Here is a 27,731-nt window from a genome sequence, read left to right on the forward strand (position 1 = left end):
GTGGTATGGATTGAGCCTCGGCGTAGCTCAGTAATAATGCACCCAGTGCGTAGAACGGGGGGGTCTTGGGTTCGATCCCCGGCGCCGGATCGAATTTTTCTCAGTAATTAACAAAAATAACAATAAGAGAGAATTCTGTAAGGCCAAACCATTAATAATATTTATATAAATTATTCGAGCTACTAAAATTGATAATGAATTAAGTGAATTTATTAAAATTAAAATAGGAGTTCCGCAAGGAACAGTCCTTGGACAAATTTTATTTTCAATATAATATGACCTTTTAATGATAGACCTTAAAGAAATTAAGGTTATTTATATTCGTACGCTGATGATACTGTTTTACTTTTTAGTGGAAAAACGTGGGCTTGTGGTTATTATAATCCAAATTGCGGCTTAAATTAATAAAAAGTGGTTAGATTTCAATTCACTTGTAATTAATGAAGATAAAATAATAGCTATCCCATTTTCTTTAAATAATAAAGGTAATAAACCAATTTCATCTACTCTACAAATTAAAATGCATAATTTTGACTGTTGCGATATAAGTTTCAATTGTTCAGTTATAAATTAAGTTAACGAGGTTAAGTACTTAGGTATAATTATTGGTAATCATTTAAAATGGAATAATAATATTCATTATATTTGCAATAAATTACGTAAAACATATTACTTTGTTGTTCTAAGAAAATATTTTGTCAATCAACTGTTTACGTACAATTTATTAAGCATTATTTCAATCTATATTTATGTATGGTATTATAGGTTGGGGTGGAACTTACAAATACAACCATTATCCGTTAATTTTACTACAGAAAAAAGTATTAAAATTTGTTTAAAAAAGCAGAAAGATTACTCAACTGAATTGTTTAAACATTTCAAAGTTTTCAACATAAAACAAATTTATTATTTTATTTTATTAAAATATTTTCACAGAAATCTTACTAACTTTGAAAGGTATATACATAAATGTAGAACTAAAAATATGGATCATCTGAGTTTATCTGAACATAAATGTAAAACAAATGCAGCTTTTTATCATAGCATGAGTCAAGGTCACAGATTATTAAACAAATTTTATTCTAATATTATTTTAACTACTAATTATCTCCAAATTAATAAAAAATATATAAAATTTGTGTTGGATTTATATTTGGGTTTAGATATTTAACACTTTTCAATCTAATTTATTCACTCTCAATTTTATTTTTCGTTGTCTTGGAATCCCCTCCTGAGCACAAGTCTTACTCATTCAGAAGTGGATTAGTTTATATTATATTGTATTAACTTGTATTCATTTGAAATTTACTAGCAATAAAATAAATAAAGAAATATTCATTAATAAGTTTAACAAGATATTCTATAAAAATATTACTAAAAAACTTCAGGATGTAGGCTAATTAACGAGAGTTTGAAAATAATATTTGCAGTAAAATTCTGAATCTCATTATATGGAAAAGAATATACATATATAGATATATATATTAGGATCTTTTATCTATTCCCTCAAGAAATATATTTTTTTCTCAATCGTTACCTTCAATATTAAATTTTCTGAAATGTTTGATTACGAAAAAAAATATTTCCTGAATGAATATGTAGAAGATCTTAGAGTATGTTGTTAATGTTGATCTTTAAAACATTCCAGTAAAAGAATCATGCAGATATTTAACTAATTGTATATTTTATTATGTAAACGGTTTACGGTTGTAAAAAAATTATGCATTTTTAATATTATTTTTACTGGTAATTATTAACTATTTTAACATTCTGAATACTGTTTTATTAAGTGTGATGTATGTATATTAATCATGAATGGTTTTCTTCGCTTATCTTTTATAGTTGCCGAGATATAAAAAAAAATGAATGTCACTAAATGTTTGCAGGCCAATAGTGTACGTCCTCTCTTAAAGCAAAAAGTTTCTTAAAACAATAATATTTTAAGGTACTCGCGTTTATTCTAACAATGTCATACATAAATTTACACTAACGTGAATAAACATTATGAGAATTCAGCGTATACTGAGGGTAAAATAGTTTATAATGCAATGTAGTTATACGAGGTTGGATTCTATGTCTGAATCCTGAAGGATTCTACAGAGACACTAGTCACACAGCACAATGCAAGCTAACCAACCAGCCATCCACTTGGTTGTGGAATATATTCAAGTACACACAAGGAGAAATATCCAAGCACTAAACTACGTTTATTATGCATGCAAACTTTTATTATATGGGCTTTTACTGCATCACCAACAATAGCCTCTACAGTGTTTAAACGAGTTACAACTATCTCTCTCTTTCGTACTTGGTCGAATAGTTTGTACAGAAGCCTTTTGTGTGTTTGTATGAACATTAGGATATAAAGCATGCTACATACTGATTAAGAAACCAAGAAACATTGAGTCACAGAGTAAACAAACGGGGCATGTTTGTCAGTGGAGATGATTATGTTAAATTAATATACGTGTTAATGAATATATTGTTAAGGCAATTGAACTTTCTAGAAAGCCAATATAAACAACTTCACGCGTTTATTACCTTTCATTATACTTTCAGATTATCTCTTAACCGTAGTCATCGTGTCTTACGCTTTCCTTCCATGTAATAGTAACTACGAAGTCGACTTCTTAGAAGCGAGAGTTCAGTAAACAGAATCAATCTACACTCCTTACAAACAGTTTAGATGTATGTATTTATTTACACTGCAAGTGGCAAGCACCCGGTGGCAGTGGTATATACAATATTAACAATACACAATAAAATTATAACCAACACACAATACAATTTACAATACACAATACAATTTTACAACACATATACAATTTTACACACAATACAATAATAATACACAATACAATTTAACAAAATAATAATAAAACATAAAATAAAATACCTAATTTTACAATACACCCTACATAATTATCTATAGGTCCTACATAAGTTTCAATAGTCTTTCACTTTACTCTTATCTCATTCCCTGTAGTGGCACTATGACGCATTTCACTGACACTTTAGCACACATTTCACTGACACTCTGTAACACATTTCACTGACACTATAGAACACATTTCATTGACGCTATAAATTATCACTGATGGGAACTGTTCACTGCACTGTAAAACCATAACTTCACTGACTCACCTCGCTTCACTGATACAACAGTTCAAATAAGTCAAATAATTACATCCTCATGCATACTTATAAACAGAACTACATTTAAACTAAACATTTCTAGTCTAAGGCCCTCTTACACGCTAGTTTTAAATAATTTACAATTCAAACCTAGGAAGTAAACTCGTCAGCCTAGATAAATACATGTCACCTTAAAAAATTAAATGTTGAATGTCACCTTAATTTTAATTTTCACTTTATACACAACTTTTTAAATTATTCTTGAATCTCCTTAAGGAAGGAGAGCCCTCAAAGACCGCTGCAGGTAGGTCATTCCAATCATTTATAGTTCTATTTAAAAATGAGAATTTACCTACATCCGTTTTCTGTTTCCTACATTTGATTTATGATCAAGAAAATAACAATGAAAATATTAAATTATAAAGTGCTCATACTAAACAAGCAAATCTTGAATATGTACATGTTAGATATTATACTAGTATGCTTTTAAATGTTATCTTGTAAGCAGGCCTAATAATTTTTATGAAGAGTGGTGTATCTACGGTTTTTGAGTGCGAGAAAACGATTTAAGGCTGGTCCACAATACACCGGAACGGTAACGACAACGAGAACGGAAATATTGTTTTTTATTTATTTTTATTTTATTGGATTATTTTACGACGCTTTATCAACATCTAGGTTATTTAGCGTCTGAATGAAATGGAGGTGATAATGCCGGTGAAATGAGTCCGGGGTCCAGCACCGAAAGTTACCCAGCATTTGCTCGTATTGGGTTGAGGGAAAACCCCGGAGAAAACCTCAACCAGGTAACTTGCCCCGACCGGGATTCGAACCCGGGCCACCTGGTTTCGCGGCCAGACGTGCTAACCGTTACTCCACAGGTGTGGACGGAAATATTGTTAAAATAAAATATATTTAAATGTGAACATTCACAATTAATTTTCACGTTCCCGTTCCCGAATCCTGCAAGCTTCTTGTTCATTGTGAATGCTCACATTTAAATACATTTCATTTAACAATATTTCCGTTCTCGTTTTCGGTGTCGTTTCCGTTTCCGGTTTATTGTGAACCAGCCTTAAGCTAGCGATCGTACGAGCTACAATTTAGAAAGTTTCGTTATAATGCGCTCTGCATCAACAAAATTATGTTGTTAAATCAAAGTTACATATACTTATAACACTGTCGTGTGACGCAATAGCAATAATAGCGATAAGCCTGATTATAGACTAATTTTTTTTATCGTGGTATCAACATAACGAATGCTAGCGTTTCCAGGAGAGGACGTGCATGATCTGGAAATAACAGTTTTTCATATGGAATGAAATGGAATTCTATATAATTCATACGTAAAAGAAGTAATTATGCCACAGGTGTTGCTAAATAATGGCAAAATAGGGACTGGGATGGGATAAATAGCAATGATTCATTAATCTTCTGAAGGATGTGTGAATTATGTCAAAATTGCTACTTGTCCGTTTTTATAGTATACAATATTGACCCAAAAATTAATTCTTCACAGTAAACAGAGTTGTAAAATTAAATACAAAGAGGCCTAATTTCCTGGCAGATTTTCCTATCGGTTTAGCAGATTGTAGGAATTAGCAGGAACCTATCCGACAGAGTTGACAGCACAGCAAAAAACTGCCCCAACTGGATCGTTTGGGATGATATTCGCGTCTTCGGATTCTAAACCTGGTTATCCAGCCGTTCGGATGATATAAGCCGCGGTTTGTTTACGGCGATCATCGCCGGGCGCACATCGCTGGCGATTGTCGCCAGGAGTTGCTAGCAGTTAAAATGAATGCGCACGGTTTCTTTACAGCGATAATCGCCAACATAAATATTTGGACGCGACGCAGATCGCTGGAGGTTGCTTCTGAAGCAAATTCAGGACGCACATCGCCTCATACATGTTCAATAATCGATATTCAGAGAAGGCCATGTAGAAATATTGAATCGAGTTATGGCAGCAAAACAAATGAGAATTGACAGCGATGTATACTTAGCGGCAAAAAGAATGGGCCGGCCTACAATTTGTAAGTTACAGAGACATAGCATTGCGCATGCGCGTCTCGTCAAGGCTGTAGTTCACTAGGTAACACATAATTAAACCATTTAAATTTTCTGAATATTGTTTAAGAGTTAAAATATGTAATAAAATCGAATGGCGGGTTGATTCTAGATACACCAGGACCCTTGAAGAATGAAATAATAATAAAATTGATAAATACAAAATCAACCGGAGCGAATATGAACAGGAAAACCACGTATTATGCCGAATTGATAGTAGCAGTCACAGTAGGTAAGACGTTACGGCATTGGTATATTGAACAATTTGAAACAGTAGCTCAAGGTTCGAATCTCCCCCAATCTTCTTTTTTTTTAATTACAAATTTGCAATCATATGTGTCTCGCAAAGCTATAATTATGTGGCGATATCTCTTAGAATATTCCCAAACTCTAATAAACAATAAACTCCCTCTCTCTCTTTCAAGCAATACTGCTATCTGTTAATACAACGGAAAACGATATCCAGAAGGAACACTTTTCTTCCAGCAGGATAATCATCCGATACACACCGCCAATCGGATTCAAAGATGGTTTACGAGGAGGCGTGATGTCGACCCAGTCGACTGGCCTCCAAATTCACCAGATATGAATCCGATTCAAAATTTGTGGGCTGCAGTCAAAAGGATCCTACGCTCTATTTGGGCAGAACAACCACCCGTTCGGACACCTGAGGAATTGTGGGACAGAGTTCTAGACGCGTGGGAGGAGATGGCCAAGAATTTAGACCTGTTCCATAATCTTGTGGACTCCATGCTGCGCAGAATGAGGGCAGTCGTTGACGCAGGTGGTTTGTGGACGAGATACTAGTCCCCACCACAGGCCTTTTATTGTTAATATATTAAAAAAAATTGTTTGTTTTTGTGTTTGATATGCGTCCGGCTTTTAGGATGTGAAACAAGTATTTTTGTTTATACAGGCCAGGTCTCACCTATTAATAGCCCACAGGTGATGGGCAATAATATTTTTACAAGGCAGGCATAACGAAGTTTGTTAACAAAGGCCATTTCATATTTAAACTAATAAATTAAGTAAAAGTTGAAATAAAAAAAATAATAATTCTATCGTACCAGTAAGTGAACTCACAACCTCTGGTACGGATGTCAGACTTCTTACCACTGGCCCACACACTGCTCGTAAGGTTTACTACATTATAGACGGACGACTTTCAATGAAGAGACACCACAGCAATGCCTTGCAGGGGTTACGTTTACACGAGTGAACCGCGCGATAGAACTTAGCATTTCTATCGACCAAGAGTCGGCCCATTCTTTTTGCCGCTAAGTGTACGCTGATAAAGAAACCACTTCCTGCCGATTATAGCTAGTTTTTATAGTCGCCATGCAAACTGTAGCTATAGCGTGTCATGATGTTCACTGAGATTTCTTTCCTTTTTTTTAAAAAAAGAAATTTGTATTACTGCACAAATCGGCATCGAAAAGGCCGGAATTATTATTATTATTATTATTATTATTATTATTATTATTATTATTATTATTATTATTACACAGATGTTTTATTACTGCACAAATTGTGTATGATCGGATTATAAAAGACGCCTGCCATGTTCATCTTCGTAAGCCAAATATTCAATAATGAATTTCACTTCATTCATTGATTCATTGATCGATTCATTCATTCATAGTATTATACACATAAGTTTGTGTTTTTTACTGCAAACACAGAATTTTCCAATCTTTTCTATTTTCTGTCTTCCGCAAACGATCTATGCATCTTAATGTTAATGTTGTGTATCATCTGATACCTTCTTTTGCCACGAACATTTCTTTCGTTCACCTTTCCTTTCAGTGAAACATTCAGTAGACAATTTGTTTTTAGCCAGTGACCCAATCAGTTTCTTTTTCTCTTCCTGATCTATTTCAGCATTATCCCTTCATCACGCACTCTTTCTAGCTCAGCTTCGTTTCATATTCTGTCTGTCCATTTCACACGCCCCATTTTTCTCCATATCTACTTTTCAAATGATTCTAGTCGCTTCCCTTCACATCGTCGTAATGTCATGTTTCTGCTCCATACAATGCCACATTCACACAAAGCACTTCACTAGTTTCTTTCTTAGTTTTTTTTTCCTTTGCTTCTTTTTATATCAAAAGCTTCCTTTGCCATTGCTATCCTCCTCCTGATTTCCTGACAGCAGCTCAGGTTATTATTTATAGCAAATATTTGAAGCTGTCCCCTTGCTTCACTACCTAATGTATGCTGAACAACTAACACAGCAGAAGTACAATTAAATTGCTTTAGCGACTGGCTATATTCAAACTCCTTATCTCATGAATATTATAAAATGCCGACTTTCGAAACCTGAACTTCTCCACCTTTTACCTGCTTTTACCTTTATTTTTGATAGACTACTCTTAATTTACGTACTGAATGTGGACGAGAAATTACTCCATTTTAATCACGATAGATTTAAAAATTTCAAGGCAACTAAAAACGCGATGCATTTTGCATGAGCAGTAATGTACTAGTTAGTGGAGGTCAGATTACCACACAGCCCCGTATATTAAAGCATTAACCGAGTACGGACACTGCAGTCCTGCAGTTTATGAGGTACAGCGGGCTTAGTAATAAAGTTGATATTGTGGAAACAACTTACGACACTGCGTCGGCTGAATTCCAACTCGGATAAAACAAAAGGAGGGCGAATTTTAAGAATTAATATGCAGAACATCACTAGTGCATTACTGTTTCAATTCGAGATTATCCTGCGTCTGATGAATTCGTTTCGCTTTCACTTTCAAGAAGCTTTCTGCGAGTTCCGACAGCGCGGAATTAAATCATACGTTACCAACACGGTCGGTAGAGTTGGCTAACTTTTATGCATCCTAAATCGAACTACCATGATTCAGGTCCATTGTTGTTCAGCTCGAGCCACACTCAAATTTCCATCATTGTAACAGTTACAGTAGTGAGAATGGAAGTTAGAATTGGGAAGGAGAGGAGTGAGGGCGAAGAGGATTAGATATAAATAGGAGAAATTACTAGCGCGGAGAGGGGAAGGGAAAACAGGAGAGAGCTACTTATTTTCATTGTTAAATCTCAAAAATCATACTACTTATATATAAAAGAAAGTAATTGTTTTGATTATAATAAATATTCAGACAATTGATATTTTAGTATTATTTTAAAATTCAGTAAATATCTTATTTTCAATAAGATGCCGTAAAAGTAATTGATACATTTTAAAACATAAATATAAATAGATAATGTCGGGAGCAACAGTAACAAATATAAATTATACTGGGGAGGAAATTAAACACAGAATAAATATGGGAAATGCCTGTTATTATTCGGTTGAGAAGCTTTTATCATCCAGTCTGCTGTCAAAAAATCTGAAAGTTAGAATTTATAAAACAGTTATATTACCGGTTGTTCTTTATAGTTGTGAAACTTGGAGTCTCACTTTGAGAGACGAACATAGGCTAAGAGTGTTTGAGAGTAATGTACTTAGGAAAATATTTGGGGCTAAGACAAATGAAGTTATAGGAGAATGGAGAAAGTTACACAAGGCAGAGCTGCACGCATTGTATTCCTCACCTGACATAATTGGGAACATTAATTCCAGACGTTTGAGATGGGCAGGATATGTAACACGTATGGGCGAATTCAGAAATGCATATAGAGTGTTAGTTGGGAGACCGGAGGGGAAAAAGACCTTTGGGGAGGCCGAGACGAAGATGGGAGGATAATATTAAAATGGATTTGATGGAGATGGGATATGATGGTAGAGACTGGATTAATCTTGCTCAGGATAGGGACCAATGGCGGCAATGAACCTCCGGGTTCCTTAAAAGCCTGTAAATAAGTAAATTATAAATAAGGATAATAAAATTGAGACATTACTTTTCCCATGACATTAAAACATTTATTCAAGTAGGTTATTTTACGATGCTGTATCAAAATCTTAGGTTATATAGCGTCTGAATGAGATGAAGGTGATAATGCCGGTGAAATGAGTCGGGGTCTAGCACCGAAAGTTACCCAGCATTTGCTAAAATTGGGTTGAGGGAAAACTCCGGAAAAAACCTCAACCAGGTAACTTGCCCCGACCGGGATTCGAACCCAGGCCACCTGGTTTCGCGGCCAGACGCGCTAACCGTTACTCCACAAGTGTGGACGACATTAAAGTATATTTATATTTATATTTATATATTCCTTACAAGGGTGTAAGTAATGTCATTAATTTCAGAGGTCTATTCTTTGAGACATTTCAAACGAAAGGGTTTAATAGAATTTTGCTAGGTTTTGTTTCCATTTCGAGATAAAATGGTTTTATATGAAATATTTAATACCGTTAGAGTGTTTTGGGAAAACCATTTAGTTCCCAATATGGTCAATCAATTTAAGAGAGCAGTGTATTACGTATCACAATAGAGAATTGGAAGAATTTAGCTTTGTCCTTTAAACGTGGAGAAATTTTATCCGAACAAATATAACATTGTAAAATATATTTGCAGAACGAAAAGTTATATTTGCTCTGATGAAATTTCTGCACATTTAAATGACAAAACTAAAATTATTTAAATAATTTATTATCATATTACCCTGCTCTCTTAAATTAACTAAGCATGAATTCCCATAACACACTATGAGATATTTCATATAAAAAAATTTATTTAGATATGGAAGCAAAAACGAGTAAAAGTGTATTAAACCTTTTTATAAGGGGACACTCAACTTAAAAATTGCAGAAAAAGTGTCATAGAAATGAAAAATTAAATTTCTACACTAATTTACGTGACAGAACTAAATCAATAAGCAAAATTCTTCCCCTATTCATTGAGAAGTCACAGTCAAATGCACAAAGCCAAAAAATAAAAAATAATAATTAAAAGTGATATTTCAATTAATGATTGATTAAAAATTGAAATATTTTATTTTCAATAGTATTGGATCGAATGAGCTGAGATTTTGCATGTTACTTTCCATGTGTATATTAAACTTTTTCTCCAAATTTGAAAAAGATTGGTCAAATAGGAAAAAAGTTCCAAAATATAGTTGAGTGTCCCCTTAATGTCTCAAAGAATAGTCCCCTGAAATTATTGACACTGTATAGAAAATCTACGAAGAATTATTTATCACCTTAACAAAGTAGCTGTCGAAAATAATTTGCAAGTATTATTACGGAAAAAAAATTATTTCATGAAGGAGAAAGGACAATAATGTATAATATATGAAGTAAGAATAGCGAAACTTTAGCGGACGAATTGAGTTGATTCGGGACGAGGCGTAGCCTAGCTTCTAATAAAGTATGAGTCTGCTAAACTTATTTACGTGCGTTTCAAAGACAATATTTCTTCTTAAAGCTGTCTAAATTATACTTTCTAACTTGGATATTTTATGAAGCTATATCAACTATTGGGTTATTTAGAGTTGATGAAATTGGTGATAGCGAGACGGTATTTGGTGAGATGAGGCTGAGATTCGCCATAGATTACCTGACATTCGCCTTACGGTTGGAGTAAACCTCGGAAAAAATTCAAACAGGTAATCAGTCCAAGCAGGAATCGAACCCACGCCCAAGCGCAACTCCGGATCAGCAGGCAAACGAGCTACGCTTAGGTCGCTAAAGTTCAAGTTTTAAAGAGCAAGTACTAAAAATATAATTATTAATAATAAATATATTAAACAAGTAGTAGTCTAGCACAAAAGTTTTGAAGTTTTATAGGTAATGCTAGCATGAAAGATATGAATAGGAGAACATTAGCAAGTGAATTACTTAGAAAACAACACTTGTAAACCAATAGGTTACCGGTTCAAACCCTACTGCTTCCTAATTTTTATAAGTACTGGTATATTTAATTCTTAATTGTCTCGATTCATAATTAATAATTCAAGTATTCAAAATATACTTTATTTATGTACCTTTATTAACCCAATACAATAATTCTGAAAGCAAATCTAGCATTATTTCGACCGCTTTATTGATCGGCATTTGTGAAATCGGTCCGAGATCACCATGATACCCCCAACATAACTAGATAATGCAACATATTTGTCCACACGACACAGTATTACTATCTGGTACATATCTAAGTAACTGTTTCTAGATGCTTTGAAAAGATTTCTGATGGTATTTTTTTATGTTGTTAGAAGTTGAGTGGTGCAATTACAGTAAAGTTCCATTTTGTACTTTATTTTGAAAAATTTAAATGTATGTGTATCTGATATCTATCCACTTCACTTTCGTGAATCGGGTTCCGCATACTGTAGATAGATGGTAGGACTGTAACCCATTTTCAAGTTGCACACCACTTCGGCGGACCACGTTATGCACGGTGTGTATCTGTGAAGAGTTGTGTCATTTACTAGGGTGAGTGTATGTGTAAATGCTCGTGTAAGTGTAGTGTAGGGAATAGGTGATGATAATGATGATGAAGTTGAAGGGAGAAGGAGAAACACGGTTTCCGCATGTAGCCTACTCCTGTTGAATAGCACCAAGGGGACCGCCAGGCTTAACATCTCCATCCGACGCACAGTGGTCTAGAATGCAAATTTTGCGGGACATATTAATAACTTTTCAGCTATCTAACAGATTTTTATGAAATTTTACAAAGCAGTTACAAGTAGCATATATGTTTTGTATACAAGCTCTGATTATGTTCGTATAAGGGGAACTACCCCTTATAGGGGGCGCAATTAGACAAAATCAGTAACTTTTCTCCTATTCAATAGATTTTTACGAAATTTTACACAGCAGTCACAGGTAGCATATATGTTTTGTATACAAGCTCTCGTTACGTTGGTATAAGGGGAACCACCCCTTATAGTGGGGGCGCAATTAGACAAAATTAGTAACTTTTCTCCTATTTAACAGATTTTTATGAAATTTTACAAAGCAGTTACAAGTAGCATATATGTTTTGTATACAAGCTCTGATTACGTTCGTATAAGGAGAACTACCCCTTATAGGGGGCGCAATTAGACAAAATTAGTAACTTTTCTCCTATTTAACAGATTTTTATGAAATTTTACACAGTAGTTACAGGTAGCATATATGTTTTGTATACAAGCTCTCGTTACGTTGGTATAAGGGGAACCACCCCTTATAGTGGGGGCGCAATTAGACAAAATTAGTAACTTTTCTCCTATTTAACAGATTTTTATGAAATTTTACAAAGCAGTTACAAGTAGCATATATGTTTTGTATACAAGCTCTCGTTACGTTGGTATAAGGGGAACCACCCCTTATAGTGGGGGCGCAATTAGACAAAATTAGTAACTTTTCTCCTATTTAACAGATTTTTATGAAATTTTGCAAAGCAGTTACAAGTAGCATATATGTTTTGTATACAAGCTCTGATTACGTTCGTATAAGGGGAACTACCCCTTATAGGGGGCGCAATTAGACAAAATTAGTAACTTTTCTCCTATTTAACAGATTTTTATGAAATTTTACACAGTAGTTACAGGTAGCATGTATGTTTTGTATACAAGCTCTCGTTACGTTGGTATAAGGGGAACTACCCCTTATAGGGGGGGGCGCAATTAAACAAAATTAATAACTTTTCTCCCATTTGATAGATTTGTATGAAATTTTACAAAACAGTTACAAGGAACATACATGTTTTGTATACAAGCTCTTATTACGTTGGTATAAGGAGAACTACCACTTTTAGGGGCACAATTAGACAAAATTAGTAACTTTTCTCCTATTTAACAGATTTTTTATGAAATTTTACAAAGTAGTTACAGGTAGTATGTATGTTTTGTAGACAAGCTCTCATTACGTTGGTCTAAGTGTAACTATCTCTTATGGGGGGGGGGGCGCAATTAGACAAAATTAGTAACTTTTGTCCTATTTAACAGATTTTTATGAAATTTTATACAGTAGTTACACTTAGTACATTTGTTTTGTGTACAAACTCTGTTTACGTTGGTATGAGCAGAAGTGCCCCTTACAGGGGGATGAATTTAGACAAAATCTTATGGGGGGGGGGAATGTAACATTTTAAGTACTATTGCACCGCTTGGACACTCGAGAAGCTTATTTGGTACATAATTAACAAGCTGTCATCTTGAATTCCCTGAATTATACTGCGAAAGCAGATTCGGTGCACAGATATTGAAATAACTGCAACCGAGAAAAATTGCACTACTGCACCTCGAAAGAAAAGTGCTCATAAATTATTACTTCCGCAAATCTGCGCACCTTAAGACTAGATTTAAAACACAGGTAAATAGTGGAGGAAGTGAAAAAGAAAATCATTTTTGGACGAACCAAAGGGTTTTTTTTTTCTCTGCCTTAGCAAAGTCTGCACTCAATGGTTATATTTATATTTTGTCCCGTGTCCATTCATGCTAATTTTACATACTATAATAACATTAAATGTAACAAAAACAAACAGTGTTACATACCTAAACAACTACTTGACATGTTGGTACCAAAAATGAATTGAATCGACCACTTACAACAGAGTTACAGCACAAGGAAAACGGCAGAATCGCGGCGCTTGCTGAGTAAGAATGCTTGGTGGCGAAATGTGGCATGTTACCGGCTTCTTATCTCGCTATGCAGCCACCGCCGCTGATTAAGATAATCAATTCAGTGTTACTCAGTTATATAGGAAAAATAATTTAAGGGTTTCATTTCATTTTTTTTACATGTCATTTTTCTGCATTTGTCCTCCTAAATATGGATTTTAGACCACTGTGCGACGGACGAATCATTATCAACAGTGACATATGCCTTCTCTTCTAATGTACTGCGGAGAGATTTGGGATTTAACCAAGGCATATTGGTGCACAATATAATGATTAGAAGTTGTGCACCGCCATCTCTCCTAGTTTAAGTTTAAGTAGGTTATTTTACGAGGCTGTATCAACACCTCAGGTTATTTAGCGTCTGAATGATATGAAGGTGATAATGCTCCTGAAATGAGTACGGGGTCCAGCACAAAAGTACCCAGCATTTACTCAAACTGGATTGAGGGAAAACCCCGGAAAAAACCTCAACCAGGTAACTTTTCCCGGCCGGGATTCGAACCAGGGCCACCTCGTTTCGCGGCCAGACGTGCTAACTGTACTCAACAGGTATGGACTCTCTCCTAGTCCAGAGTTAGAAATTTTACATGAACAATTTTGACCCCGTTCGGAATTGAACCTGGGCCGGCTAATCAGTAGGCAGACACGCTACCATAGAGCTAACTCGGCGGACAAAATGAAAATATATGAAATTATAAATAGTTTAAATAAATTCCCTTACGAAAACTCTGTAATATAGTATACCCTGTACTTGTTAAGTGTTAATTAAAACTTAATACATTCTAAACACAAAATCCTCTTAATACCATTCAATCAAAGAAGTAAACATTTCAACATTCTGTCTACGTGTATTTGCAGGGCTCTGCAAGGAAATTACTGGCGTCTCTGGTATTATTGTGTGCGTTGACGTTAATCTCGACTAATGACACGCTCGACTCCAAAGCAGAGGGACAAAAAATCCAGACCGCATTAGAAGCTAGAAACACAAGCAACAGTGAGAGACATTCTAGATCCCCTCCCAAGCCGACGCCTGTAAACAGAGCGACGACGCTGAAACAAGACGCGAAAACATCGAAACCGCAAGGAAGTGGCGGAGATCTACAAGGCTCCGGCACCGAGACGAGGCGCTCGGCCAAATCTCCGCTAGTTCTCAAACTGCTGCAGGAACAAGAGGCGACGGATATCGGCAACCAGCTCGCCTTCGCCGCCGTCACCCCCGCGGTCCACAGCAGTCCTCAAGCCCTCCCCGGACCAATCACTTACGTCTCCCCGGAACAGGAGGCTGTGTATTACCACCAGACGCCGCAGGAAAACGCAGGCGGCACTCCGGAGTATGCAGAACCGGAAGAGGAAACACCCACCCACAAAACGATTGAGGTAAGTAACTTTTCCTCAAGTGCCAAGAGCGCTCTCAGGGGAGGAATTTCTGGAGTCATTTACAGCCGTCGTTATGAGACGTACGTGGAACGAAAACTGCTAAATTTGCAGTAACGAAACGTCTTTTTAACTGTAATTTAAAATGAAGAATTGCAACTCCGTTCCTTTATCCAACCCAGCCATACTCACCCACTTTGATTAAAAAATCGCCGTTGTTCCTTCAATAACTCCTATGTGGAAAATATATAATTTTGTGCGAGATCGTGCGTATTTGCTTGGTTTCCGCACAAAACCAATCCGCGGAAAGTATAAAATTCCACATTCAGTATTCGCAACCTAACACACATAACAATTTCCCTCTTCTTACCGCTTAAGTGACATATTGATTTTACTGCTTTAGGCTTTTAATATATTATTTTTAGAGGTTTTCAATATAGTAATAATTATAAATTGGAAAATTAGCACTGCAATTTCACCTAAATTTCACTGTTAATTATTGTTTTTAAATATTTGCAAAAATTAAGTAAACTATAAATCATTACATAACCTTACCGTTTGTTTTAAGTTCGCATTTATAGACTGGAAAAAAAAAGACAGACATATATCACGGCCTGCTGGAGTATAGTAAACACAGAAAACATTTTAAAGCAACAATGTTGGAGAGAGATATTTTTGTTTTGCAAATTTGCCGTCCTTGAACAGAAACCAAGATGGAGATTTCATTGCAATTAATTAGAAATTCCTCTTTCAGGTATGTAATAAACGATCTTCGCACAAAATAATGTACGATACACGAGCGGTATGTTTTCTTTCAATTCTCGGAAATTAAAAAAGCTCAACCGCGTTTCGCTTTTTCAAACTTTTCCTCGAACATGAAAACTTCAACATACCGCTCTTGTAACGCATATTACTATTTCAGTAGGAAGAAAAACACACTTATTCATCCTATGGCAGTCGTACATAGGAGACTGTGAAGTCTTACATTTTCGAAACAAAGAAATAAAATTACATATAAGAGATTTTATTATTTGCTGTATCACTATTTAAGTTATTTAATAAAGCAAAAATCTGAAAATCGATAAATATCTCACATAGGAGTTACTGCAGGAACAACGACGAAATACTTTGTGTTTGCACTGGAAATATTATGTTCACAGGACGTTACCACGTTGTTATAGCAACAACAAATCACTGCCCGGCCTCAGTTGTGACGTAGTAGCTAAGTCGCCGGTTTTCCTCGAATCATTTCTGAAATCTTATCTTGTTAATTTATGTCCTCTTTGATTATGTATTTGGTTTCCAAGTTACCAAGTTTCCAGATATACGATGCATTTTATTCCATCTTCTTTTGCACAATTTTATCTTTTACGTTTCTCTTTCTGTTCACTCCTATTCTCTCACTCTCCCTCTTAAGGCTGGTTCACAATAAACCGGGAACGAAACGACAACGAAAACGGTAACGGAAATACTGTTAAAATAAATGTATTTAAATGTGGCTATTGACACTTAACTATTGTAAATGCTCGCATCTAAATACATTTATTTAACAATATTTCCGTTCTCGTTCTCGTTGTCTTTTCCGTTCCCGGTTTATTGTGAACCAGCCTTTATTATAGTTTTGCGTGCATGCTTTCGATGGTTCCTTATAATCACTTCTTCTGAAGTCTAAATATTTATTTCCTTTTGGTCTTTGCGGATGACATGAATATGATAGGAGAAAATCCGCAAACGATTAGGAAACACGGAAATTTTGCTTGAAGCAAGTAAAGCGATAGGTTTGAAAATAAACCCCGAAAAGACAAAGTATATGATTATGTCTCGTGAACACAATATTGTACGAAATGGAAATATAAAAATTGGAAATTTATCCTTCGAAGAGGTGGAAAAATGGAATATCTCGGAGCAACAGTAGCCTAACAAATATAAATGACACTCGAGAGGAATTTAAACAGAATAAATACGGGAAATGCCTGTTATTATTCGGTTGAGAAGCTTTCGTCATTAGTCTGCTGTCAAAAAATCTGAAAGTTAGAATTTATTAAACAGTTATATTACCGGTTGTTCTGTATGGTTGTGAAACTTGAATTCTCAGTATGAGAGAGGAACAGAGATTAAGGGTGTTTGAGAATAAGGTTCTTAGGAAAATATTTGGGGCTAAGAGGGATGAAGTTACAGGAGAATGGAGAACGTTACAGTACACAACGCAGGACTGCACGCATTATATCCTTCACCTGACATAATTAGGAACATTAAATTCAGACGTTTGAGATGAACAGGGCATGTAGCACGTCTGGGCGAATCCAGAAATGCATATAGAGTGTTAGTTGGGAGGCCGGAGGGAAAAAAGACCTTTGGAGAGGCCGAGACATAGATGAGAAGATATTAAAACGGATTTGAGGGAGGTGGGATATGATGATAGAGACTGGATTAATCTTGCTCAGGATAGGGACCGATGGCGGTCTTACGTGAGGCCGGCAATGAACCTTAGAGTTCCTTAAAAGCCATTTGTATGTAAGTAAGTAAGTAATCATTCAAGAGATATTCTTAGCAGTCTTATCTTTCGCCATTCTTTTCACATCCATATAACCTTGCAACTGTTTACAATCGATACAATTTAACATCAGAATATCACAATTCACGAGTCGTTTTATTTCTTCGTCTCTATTTGTATCTAATCTAATCCAGATCTACTTACTAATCGTCGGAGTACATTGTAATTTTCAATTTGTTTATGTTCTCATCTTCAAAATTTCAGCACCATTGGTCAGTTAACTTCTAATTAAGTGTTGCTTGCACTAATTTTGATTCCTTTGTAATGTGTTTTCATCCCACAATTTCGTTTAATAGAGAAGTCATTGAACTTCCCATCTTCCTATTATTACTGTAATATTATTTCAGGTTTATGAGTATCTTCTTTGTTATATATCGTTGTTGATTTTATGAAACCACCTGCAGTATGTAACAGTACAAATATTTTTTTAGGAGGAAGAAATATTAATTAAATATTAATAGGCTTACGCTAATCCTCGATTATGTAATTAATTATCATCATATTTACCAACATTTTGTACCGAATTATTTCATACATTTATGAAAGCCCATTGATTTTTAATTCATTTTTTCTTCCTCCTGAAAAATTATTTTTAATACTGTTACATAGAACGTTTCATAAAATCAACGACGCTATATTATATACTGTACACAGGATGGAGGTGAAATAAGCCTGCAGATTTTCAGAGCGAATAGCTCATGTAGTATGTAACAAAAACCTATAGTACCGTATTGGTGGAAAGTTCATAGTTTTTTTTTTTTCAGAAAACTGTGTTTTTTCCAAATGTTTAACAACCTCTTATTCGGTAAATATTGCGTGTAGAATCGTGATTTTTGTCCACATCGACAGGAAACGAATAATGAATCATTTATCCGTTTGGTGTATTTCAATATTGTGAACGGTTTTCGTGTAAATTTAATTTTAAAAACCTCTAAATTCAAGCCACTGCACGATGCGAGTTGGTTGCAACGCAGCGCCAGAGAACAGCTCATTTAGCAAGACACACCGACTTTGTTGGCCTCTGACAATTGTATCACGAGAAGTGTGTGTTAGCGGCGATGTTGCCGGGTTGCTGAAACTTCAAACTTAATTTTCTAATTAGGGACGATATTAATCCTTTGGTTGAAAGCAGTGCTCGTTAAATACTTAGGTTCAAACAAACGTATTGTATTCATGCCTTTGGTTTTGTGTTTCTGAGTATATTATGATCTGAAATATGTGTGATTTTTATGTATACAATTTAATAATATGATTTAAATTTGATGTATTTTCAAGACTTTAAATTCAAAAAACAACTTTTCGGTAGGATAATTAATCGGTCAGGTCCGGGATTTTTAATTGAAAAATCCATAGTGACACTTGTGGTCGCAGTGTGGTCTCCCGTTTTTTCCCCTTATTAGGCATTTAAATCATTCCGTCACCATTTCTCCATTTCGTCATCATTCCACAGTATTACCCAATCGCCGAATCGCGACGCATGAAGGAGCTTGGTCTTGAGGGGGGATTGCCTGCTCGAAGCCTGGATACGCAGCAAACCTTAGTGTAGTCAGCCAATCTGGGTTTGGGAATACGTCTAACTCAGGCCTGCAGAACTGTAGCTCTTGAGAGCGACTGCTTTCCTCCCCTTTCTTACCCCACCCACCTTTTCTATCTGTGCGGTCACGGCGTTCTAGTTACGCTCGGCTGCATCAACATTCATTCTCGGGGCGGAAGTCGATCATCCCGAATAGAAGTGGAGTGAGACTGACGTCATAGTTACCCTACTTTGAGTTGTAACTTGAGGGTTAGCGCATTAGATCGTGACAGATTGCAGTCTTGGGCCATAGTACCCACCTTCCATAAATTTCATTCAATTCCATTCTATTAGGGCATTGTAACCATACAACCATATAAATCTTATCGGATACTGCATTATGTTCCCTTTATTTTCTTTAGTTGATTGAAAGAAACTCGTAAGTACGAGTGTATGCATGTATGTACATTTGCGTGTATGTTGAGTATGTATATTTTATTTATTTCAACGCTTTATCAACATCTTAGGTTATTTAGCGTCTGATGCCCACGTGCATCAACGTCGGTTAGTGTAACCATCGGTTAAAATTGTCACTTAACCCCTGGTTAAGCATTTTTACGGTGGATCGACCTTGGTTACAATTTAAATAGTAGGTTAACCACAGTAATCTCTAACCGGCCATATTCGAGCAGTTAAAGGAGATAACCGGTGATTAGTGGACCAAGTAAAGCAAAATGGCGGACAGAGCCAGAGATGTTTATTTCAAAGACTGTTATTATTGTACAGTACTTGAATTACTTGGATAGAGCATGAGCGTGAAGTTTCTTTAGTGGAAAGAGAGAATTCTTATGAGGAATTAGGTGACAGAAAATTCCGGGAGGAATTTCGTTTATCAAAATCTACAACACAAAAACAGTCATATTTCTCCTATGGATCAGCTGCTTATGTTACGATTCTATGTAACTATTATTTTCTGTATTTTAAGAGGGAATACTCGAATATCTCTTTCTCTATGTCACTGACTGAAGAAAGAGAGGTTATGGATGGATCTTAGGATAATGAACAGTTTCCTGGTGTAAATGGGTCCTGGATCGTACACACATTCCTATTCATCTTTTGCATCCTTTTCCTTTATGGATATTACTTCTTTTTTATATAATATATTTACATCTAGTAAATTAGTCTTATCAATACTTCAACCTCACATTGGGATATAATCATTTTTGCATCCAATTTTCCATTTTGTACGACTTTAAATATAACTCGTAAATATAACAGTGCCGAAAAGCAAACAAATGCAACGCGAAAATGTAGGATATGTTCATTTTGATGTAGAACGGAGTGAGCGTAGTCGTTTTTAGACGTTGACTATTATCTTTGCAGCGGTATGGATGCTTTCCTTTAGTCATTTTGTAGAAACAGTGTACCATCATAGACTTTACTCTGGTTAAATGAGGTGTCAGCTAGCCATGTTTAAGTAATCGGTGATTGTGAATGGTGCACAGAAATTACATTTTAACCACGGTTACTGTTTAACCATCATTTCGTAATCTATGATTACTGAGTTTTTAACCGATGTTGATGCACTTTGCCATGAATGAGATGAAGGTGAAAATTCCGGTGAAATGAGTCCGGGGTCCAGCACCGAAAGTTACCCAGCATTTGCTCATGTCGGGTTGAGGGAAAACCCCGGAAAAAACTTCAAACAGGTAAATTGTCCCGACCGGGAGTCGAACCCGGGCCACCTGGTTTCACGGCTAGACGCGCTAACCGTTACTCCACAGGTGTGGACGAGTATGTATATATACGTTTACGTATTTATAAATGGCGTAAGGGTGTAACCAAAGTTGTTATTTTCTTTAACTCTGTTCACCACATGGTAATGGCGACAAAGTTAAATGTTTGTATTTTCTCCACTTACTGAACTAACGTGCATTAATTATGTCCTAATCCTGATAAAATGCTGCCAGCTCTAAAGAAGTGGGTTCTCCCCTTTAAAACGCCATGTGATATACTGTGTGTATGTCTTCCACCCTTAACACAGGTGCAACATGGATCAGAATAAATTATACAAGCCCTGCTTGCTAAGGTGCTATTTTCATTGGCTCTGCGCTGAACAGTGTTGGTTAGGGGGAGGAGGTAGGTCGAACTAAAGGTCAACAACCAGTTCAATCTTAAGGCCCATTGTCACTCCAAGCTGAAACCACAGACTATATTGCCAACGTGATAACTTTCAGATAGCAGGCCTTCGTTACTCTTACAGTACCAGATAGCTCTTTAGAGAAAAGAGAAAAGACATAACCACAACTTCCAAGTGAATTTTATGTCTATCAATGCAACATAATATTTAGACACCAAGCTTCTACAATTCTACAAACAAGACAAAGAATATCTCTTTCTTCATATTAATTTCCTTTGGCAAAAGCTGCTCTGATATCATAAAACAGTAATTAATCATTCTTATGGGCAATAATATTCAATGACGGGTTTACTTTAGGACGGAACATAAATCGGACTAGAAGAAGATTGGAAATAAGAAGCGATATTGGCAGTATTAATAATAATAATAATAATAATAATGATAATAATAATAATAATAATAATAATAATAATAATAATAATTTTATCCTTTAAATTATTTTCATTATTATTGGTAGTATTGTTATTTGAACATTTTCCGTACTTCATACAGGTTTTCTTGAATGTAAATCGGTCCAACAATATAATCCCCAAATATTCCAGCCCACACATTGATCTGAGGAAACTAGGTATTATCTTCACGAAACACATGAGGATTTTCAATGTCCCAGTACCTACAATTGTGTTTGTTGACAAACCCATTTAAGAAAAAGGTCGCTTCATCACTAAAGCAATTTTTTTTTGTCAAATTTGGATCATCTTCAATTCTCTGAGACATCTGTTCACAAAATTCTATTCTTCTATCAAAATCGTCTTCGTTGACCTGATGATGACTTTGAATTTTGTAGGGGAAAATTTGTTCACTTTCAGCACTTTATGTATAGAACTAACCGAAATGTTTGTTACAGCAGCTACTTTTGTAATGAAGGTGTTGGGTCCATTAATTAAATGACCTAGTATTTTAATCTGCGAAATTTCATCGATTTTTCTAGGTTGCCCATTTGCTTTATTGAACACAGAATCAGTTTCTTCGAATTTCCGTATTAGATTTATGACCTACGAACCTGAACTGAGTGCAAAAAAGAAAAAAAAAAAACGAATTGGATGCCACAGTTTACTAACAGGTATCCGAATTGCGTGACGTCACGTTCGCAGGTATAAATTTGGGAACAGCATTTCCACTCCAATTTTTCAGACTTAGGACTGTCAGTTGCAGCTTCTTGAAGCCGAAACTGGTATGGTTAAAAATGCTACATATTTATTGGTATATAACGTCGTTATTTCACAGATTTGTAATTCAATCATATTTCTGCAGTGCCTGAGAAAAGTGACATAAGTCAGTTTGCACAAAACTTTTTTGATAATTTATTGACAACTTACGGAACATCTGCTCGCTTGGAAAATAATACGTAAGTATTTCTCCCATTACAATAATTCATACAGAAAACAAATCAAATCGACATAAACCAGTGTGAGTTGTCAATAAATTATCAAAAAAGGTTTGTGGAGACTGACTTATGTAACTTTTCCCAAGCACTGCAGATTTGAAATTGCACTTTCCTTTTTAGGAGAATGCTATATAACAAAGGTTGCTTTAAAAAAGACTCTGACTCAAGAATAAGCGAGATATTTCGATTTAATTCACACCTCCTTATAACTCCCCTTTCAAAGAAAGTATTTTAAATGCCATGTAGACTAAATTGTAAGTGGGACCCAACTTAACGTATATACCAATTTTCATAGAAATCGGTTCAGCCATTATCGCGTGAAAAGGTAACAAACATAGAGACAGGCAAGACAGACAAACAAAAATGTCAAAAATGCGATTTTCGTCTCAGGATAGTAAATCATACACGTCAACTTTAATTATTTTTGCAAAGTGAAAATTACCAGAAACTTTTGTTTACAATTTTATTATTAGTATAGATTTGAGCTGCACATTTAGGGCCTATAACGTTTCTTCAAGAAAGTTTAATGTTTGTAAAATAACAACTGACTATAACTTATTTGTTTAATATTGTACATTCTGCTTGCAGCCCACATTGCCAGCTCGTTATCAATATGTGTACAAAGTCAAGGATCCAGATGGTAACGACTTCGGACACTCCGAGGCTAGAGTCGGCGACAGAACGTGGGGGCGCTATTTCGTTCATCTTCCGGACGGACGGCAGAAGACAGTCCGTTACTGGGCGGACGGAACAGGTTTTCACGCCGAGGTGCAGTACAAGGGGCACGCAGCCCACCATTCCAAAGGAGATCACTAAATGTTGTGGATCATTCAGCAGCAAAACCAAAGTTTAGCTTTCGAGCTTCTGTATTTGTTATGTTGTACGTTGTTTATAGTTTTTTTATATTTTAGAATGTGAGTAGTACCTGTTATTAAATAAATATGATCATTGGTAAATTTTACATACGCCTTCAAAATTGCCCTAATATTTTTTTCTAACGTTACAATGTCCCAACGCTCAATAGTAGTGATTAGTTTATCAAATCATAGGAAAGTTGAATACAAAGCCGAAGGTCACGTGTTCGATCCCCCAATGATTCATAGATTTTTCTAGTTGACCTAATCCTGAACTATGGACCTGAAGGTGACTCAGCCTCTAACAGAAATTAGTATCAGAGAGAAGCTACAAAGCCGAAGATCACGTGTTCGAATGCTGAGGAATACACAGATTTCTCCAGTTCATCTTATCCTGCACTATGTCCCTGGTGTCGACTCAGCCTCTAACACAGCGGTGACCAAAACTCGAGCTGCAGTGATTACATGCGACAGACTGACTATGAAGTAAAGAGAAGGAGGAAAGATACTTGACATGAAAACTACAACCAGTGGTGGTTCCTGTACTAACATCTTGATCAATCCCGCGGATAAAAATCTCAAGCTTTACTGTATCAGTAATGTCACCGCTGTCGTCGAGAGCTAGTGAATAATATACGATTTTTCTTGCTTCTTTTTTAACCTTTCTCTTGAATGTAATCAGAAAATTTCAAAATTCTTCTCTCGATACTTGGTCGAGAAATTCATAGTTTTTCAAAATTAAAATCTTCTTATGGACAAGTTATTTAAGCTATTTTAATAATTACTCTTTTGAAAAAATCTGTTCTATTAAAAGGCTTTAGAGCACGAGATATTTCAAACCCCATTAGGTAGCTGACTTCCTTACATTTATTTATCTCATATTTCTCTTCCTGGCTATGATTTAAGACATGTCAATTCCTGGCCTTTAACAGTTCTTTGACACGTAATATTGAATCAGTTTTTCTACATTATTATTATTATTATTATTATTATTATTATTATTATTATTATTATTATCATTATCATTAAATGAATACGTAATAAATAGTTACCCTCATCTAAAGATTAAGAAGATTAAAACTGAGATAAAACCTAATAATTTTTAATAATAATAATAACAATAATAATAATAACAATACATTATTCAGCGTGACAATTAATGTTTCTATATACTCCTAATTTAACCGTTGAGCAAAGTAAACATATTACATTTTGTCCGACAGAACAACAAAAAAAGTTCTCCTTCTCATTCTTTACGAAACCACTTCTTACTCCTTGTAGAGGCAGAGTTTGTAGAGCGACATGATACCGCCACTGCTTGCCTTCAGTACGTAAATGAAACACACAGCAATATACAGGAAACTTCGCGTACCCGTTTGAATGTCTGTGATTACACGCTGTAACCATGACACCCGCATTGGCCACCGCTGCTCTAACAGAAATGAGTACGAGTATTCCATCGAAGTAAAGAGGCAAGCAAGTAGGTGACATCCCTACTACTACTACTACTACTACTACTACTACTACTACTACTACTACTACTACTACTACTACTACTACTACTACTACTACTACTACTACTACTACTACTACTACTACTACTACTACTACTAATATCGATTGTCTACAAAAGTGAGAGCTTTTTGGGCCTAGATCAGTGATGTCAAAGCAAGCGCATTTTTCTGACCTTGACGTCGTGGACGGGCAGCAAGCGCTAGGTATGGAAAGAGGAAGGGTTGTGTATATGAATAAGCAACCTGTTGGATTAAGAAAACAGTGGTGCACAAACTTCAAACGGAACGTGAAATTTTATGTCGTTATTTTTATATTGCTTCTTTCTGTTTGATATTATCTATATTGTCTGTAAAACAAAAGTACTAACACTGATTTCTTAATATTGCACTTGTGTTTTAAATCTTAATAACATAAGAGAGAGTTAAGAAGGAATATTCACTTAAATTCCATAGTAGTATAATCATATTGTATTAAGCGGATGAAACACATCATTCATAAAGAAAGTGATATTCCAAAGAAAAAGCTTGAGTATGACATTATAAGTTGGAATTTATATTGATGGTATCTTCAGCCTTACAAAAGTAATCAATAAACTAATAAAAACAATATTACAGTACAAAGTAAAGTTACCTAGGTACTGTATCTGTTTTAAGTGTACCGGTAACTAATATTACATAACAAAACTCTTATCGCATTATGCTTTCAAGGCGATATTTGTGAGCAACTTCCTATCATCAGAATATTACATCATTTTCTCGAAATCTGCTGAAGCTATAGAGCTGACATTTTTACAACACATGGGCACGTATCTTTTGCTTGTGATGTAACAGTAGTTGCTTTGTTAATTCATTTCCTTACAAACAATTTCCATGCGAATATTTTCAAAATTTTCAATACACTATCTTCAGTAATACGTATATACGGTATATTAGATTAACGAAAACATTCTGTATGGCTACTAAATAAATAGCCCTATACCTGAAAATTTCACTTTTCTATACGAATTTTGAGAATTTTGAATAAAAAAATCAAACTTGTGAAAAATGAACATTAAAATTAAAACTTACATTCTTATAATGCACATATACTTCTCAGGCAAATCTAAAAATGAACATGGATACAGTTTTAATAAGTTCTCTTCCCTTTATGGATTGAATCAGTGCTGGCCATCCCTGAATATAGCTCGACCAAGCGGCATGCACTACCTCTTTCGTCTGTCTCTTTTCTTTCCGTTGTAAAGTGCTCAGGCTCTCCTGAGCTCTAAAGCGCGCGCTTGCTCCTATGGGCATCAATTGACATGCCTGGCCTAAATGGTTTGTAATACAGGTATCTTTACTCTTGACGCATCGAAATATATCAATAATAAAATTTCAGGAACTGAAATTGAAGATAGGGACACTATAGAACTAACTGATAATTTGAATGTAATGAATGGCACCATAACATGTAAAGAATTATAACCAAACTATATTTTTTCAATTCTAAAATTCTGATCGAGAGAAAAATTTGAATCCGAAAATGTCAATTTTTCTCTAAAGAATTGCTAGTGATGTAGGCTTTCCCGTTGTTGGCTATGGAATAATTCTTCTCTGGTTTTCAGCTACGTAAATTGAATTGCTGCTTCCAAGCTTTCGATGACTAGTTCTGCCATCTTCTTTAGGGATTGAAGTGCCTTGGGACCACCTAGCCGGTATATAAGCGGGATGCACCATTATGGAACGGTGCAAGGAACACCAACGCAGGACTACATTACCCCGATAAGTCGGCAGTAGCACAACACAGCCCGGAAACGGGCAATAAGATTGATTTCGACGCCACCACCGTCTTGGACTAGTAACATTTTGTCTAATACCAAAGAAAATAATTTATAAAACAATAGTGGAGAGTATAATGATCTATGGAACAGAAATTTGGACAGTAAGTAGGCTACTAGAAAGAAAATTTAGCCACTGAAAAAGACATCTGGAGGAGATCAAGAAGAGAAAAATAAGGAATACAACAATAAGGCAGGTAATGAAAGTAGAGAAAGTTTTAATAGAAATTATAAATAAAAAAATATTACAACAGTATGGGCATGTTAAAAGGATGGAAGATGGAAAAATACTAAAGGAAATCATGCGATGCGAACCAGAAGGAATAGGAAAAGAAGACCTGTTGAAAATTGGATGGACGGAGAAAGATGAAATATGCAACTGAAAGGCCTGTAAGATCCAGATACATTAGACAGTAAACAATGGAGGAAAGAAATTAAACGAACAACATGATACTTTGTTAGGTTAAGGAAAAACTACAGCACTGTAGAAAGTTCTATAGTAGAGATTATTATTATTATTATTATTATTATTATTATTATTATTATTATTATTATTATTAATTATTATTATTATTAATACATTATTATTACTATTATCATAATTACTATTCTTACTATTATTATATAATATATCTTCATCACAAATTAATATTGTACCGTACTTTTTCAATTTATGCCGTTGTTGGACCAAATTCCACATTGACAACATCAATACATATCGTATCGTAACACATGTATTTCGAAGTGCATTCAGACAGGAGTTTTATGAAGAGATTCTAAGTATGTTCTTCTACGAGTTTACAGCGTGAATACT

At 35.2% G+C, this 27,731-nt stretch overlaps 1 protein-coding gene across 1 annotated transcript in view; it reads left to right on the forward strand.

Annotated features, from left to right (window-relative positions):
* Positions 1-23,653, forward strand: part of LOC138710081 (uncharacterized) — a 29,672-nt gene extending 6,019 nt beyond the window's left edge. Inside the window, exons 2-3 of the mRNA XM_069840711.1 lie at positions 14,566-15,084; positions 23,324-23,653. Of these exons, the coding sequence (XP_069696812.1) occupies positions 14,566-15,084; positions 23,324-23,551 (747 nt within the window). The 3' untranslated portion in view covers positions 23,552-23,653. The remainder of the gene's footprint in view (positions 1-14,565; positions 15,085-23,323) is intronic.
* The last annotated feature ends 4,078 nt before the right edge of the window (positions 23,654-27,731 follow it).

Source organism: Periplaneta americana, chromosome 12, assembly GCF_040183065.1.
Source record: "Periplaneta americana isolate PAMFEO1 chromosome 12, P.americana_PAMFEO1_priV1, whole genome shotgun sequence".
NCBI lineage: Eukaryota > Metazoa > Arthropoda > Insecta > Blattodea > Blattidae > Periplaneta > Periplaneta americana.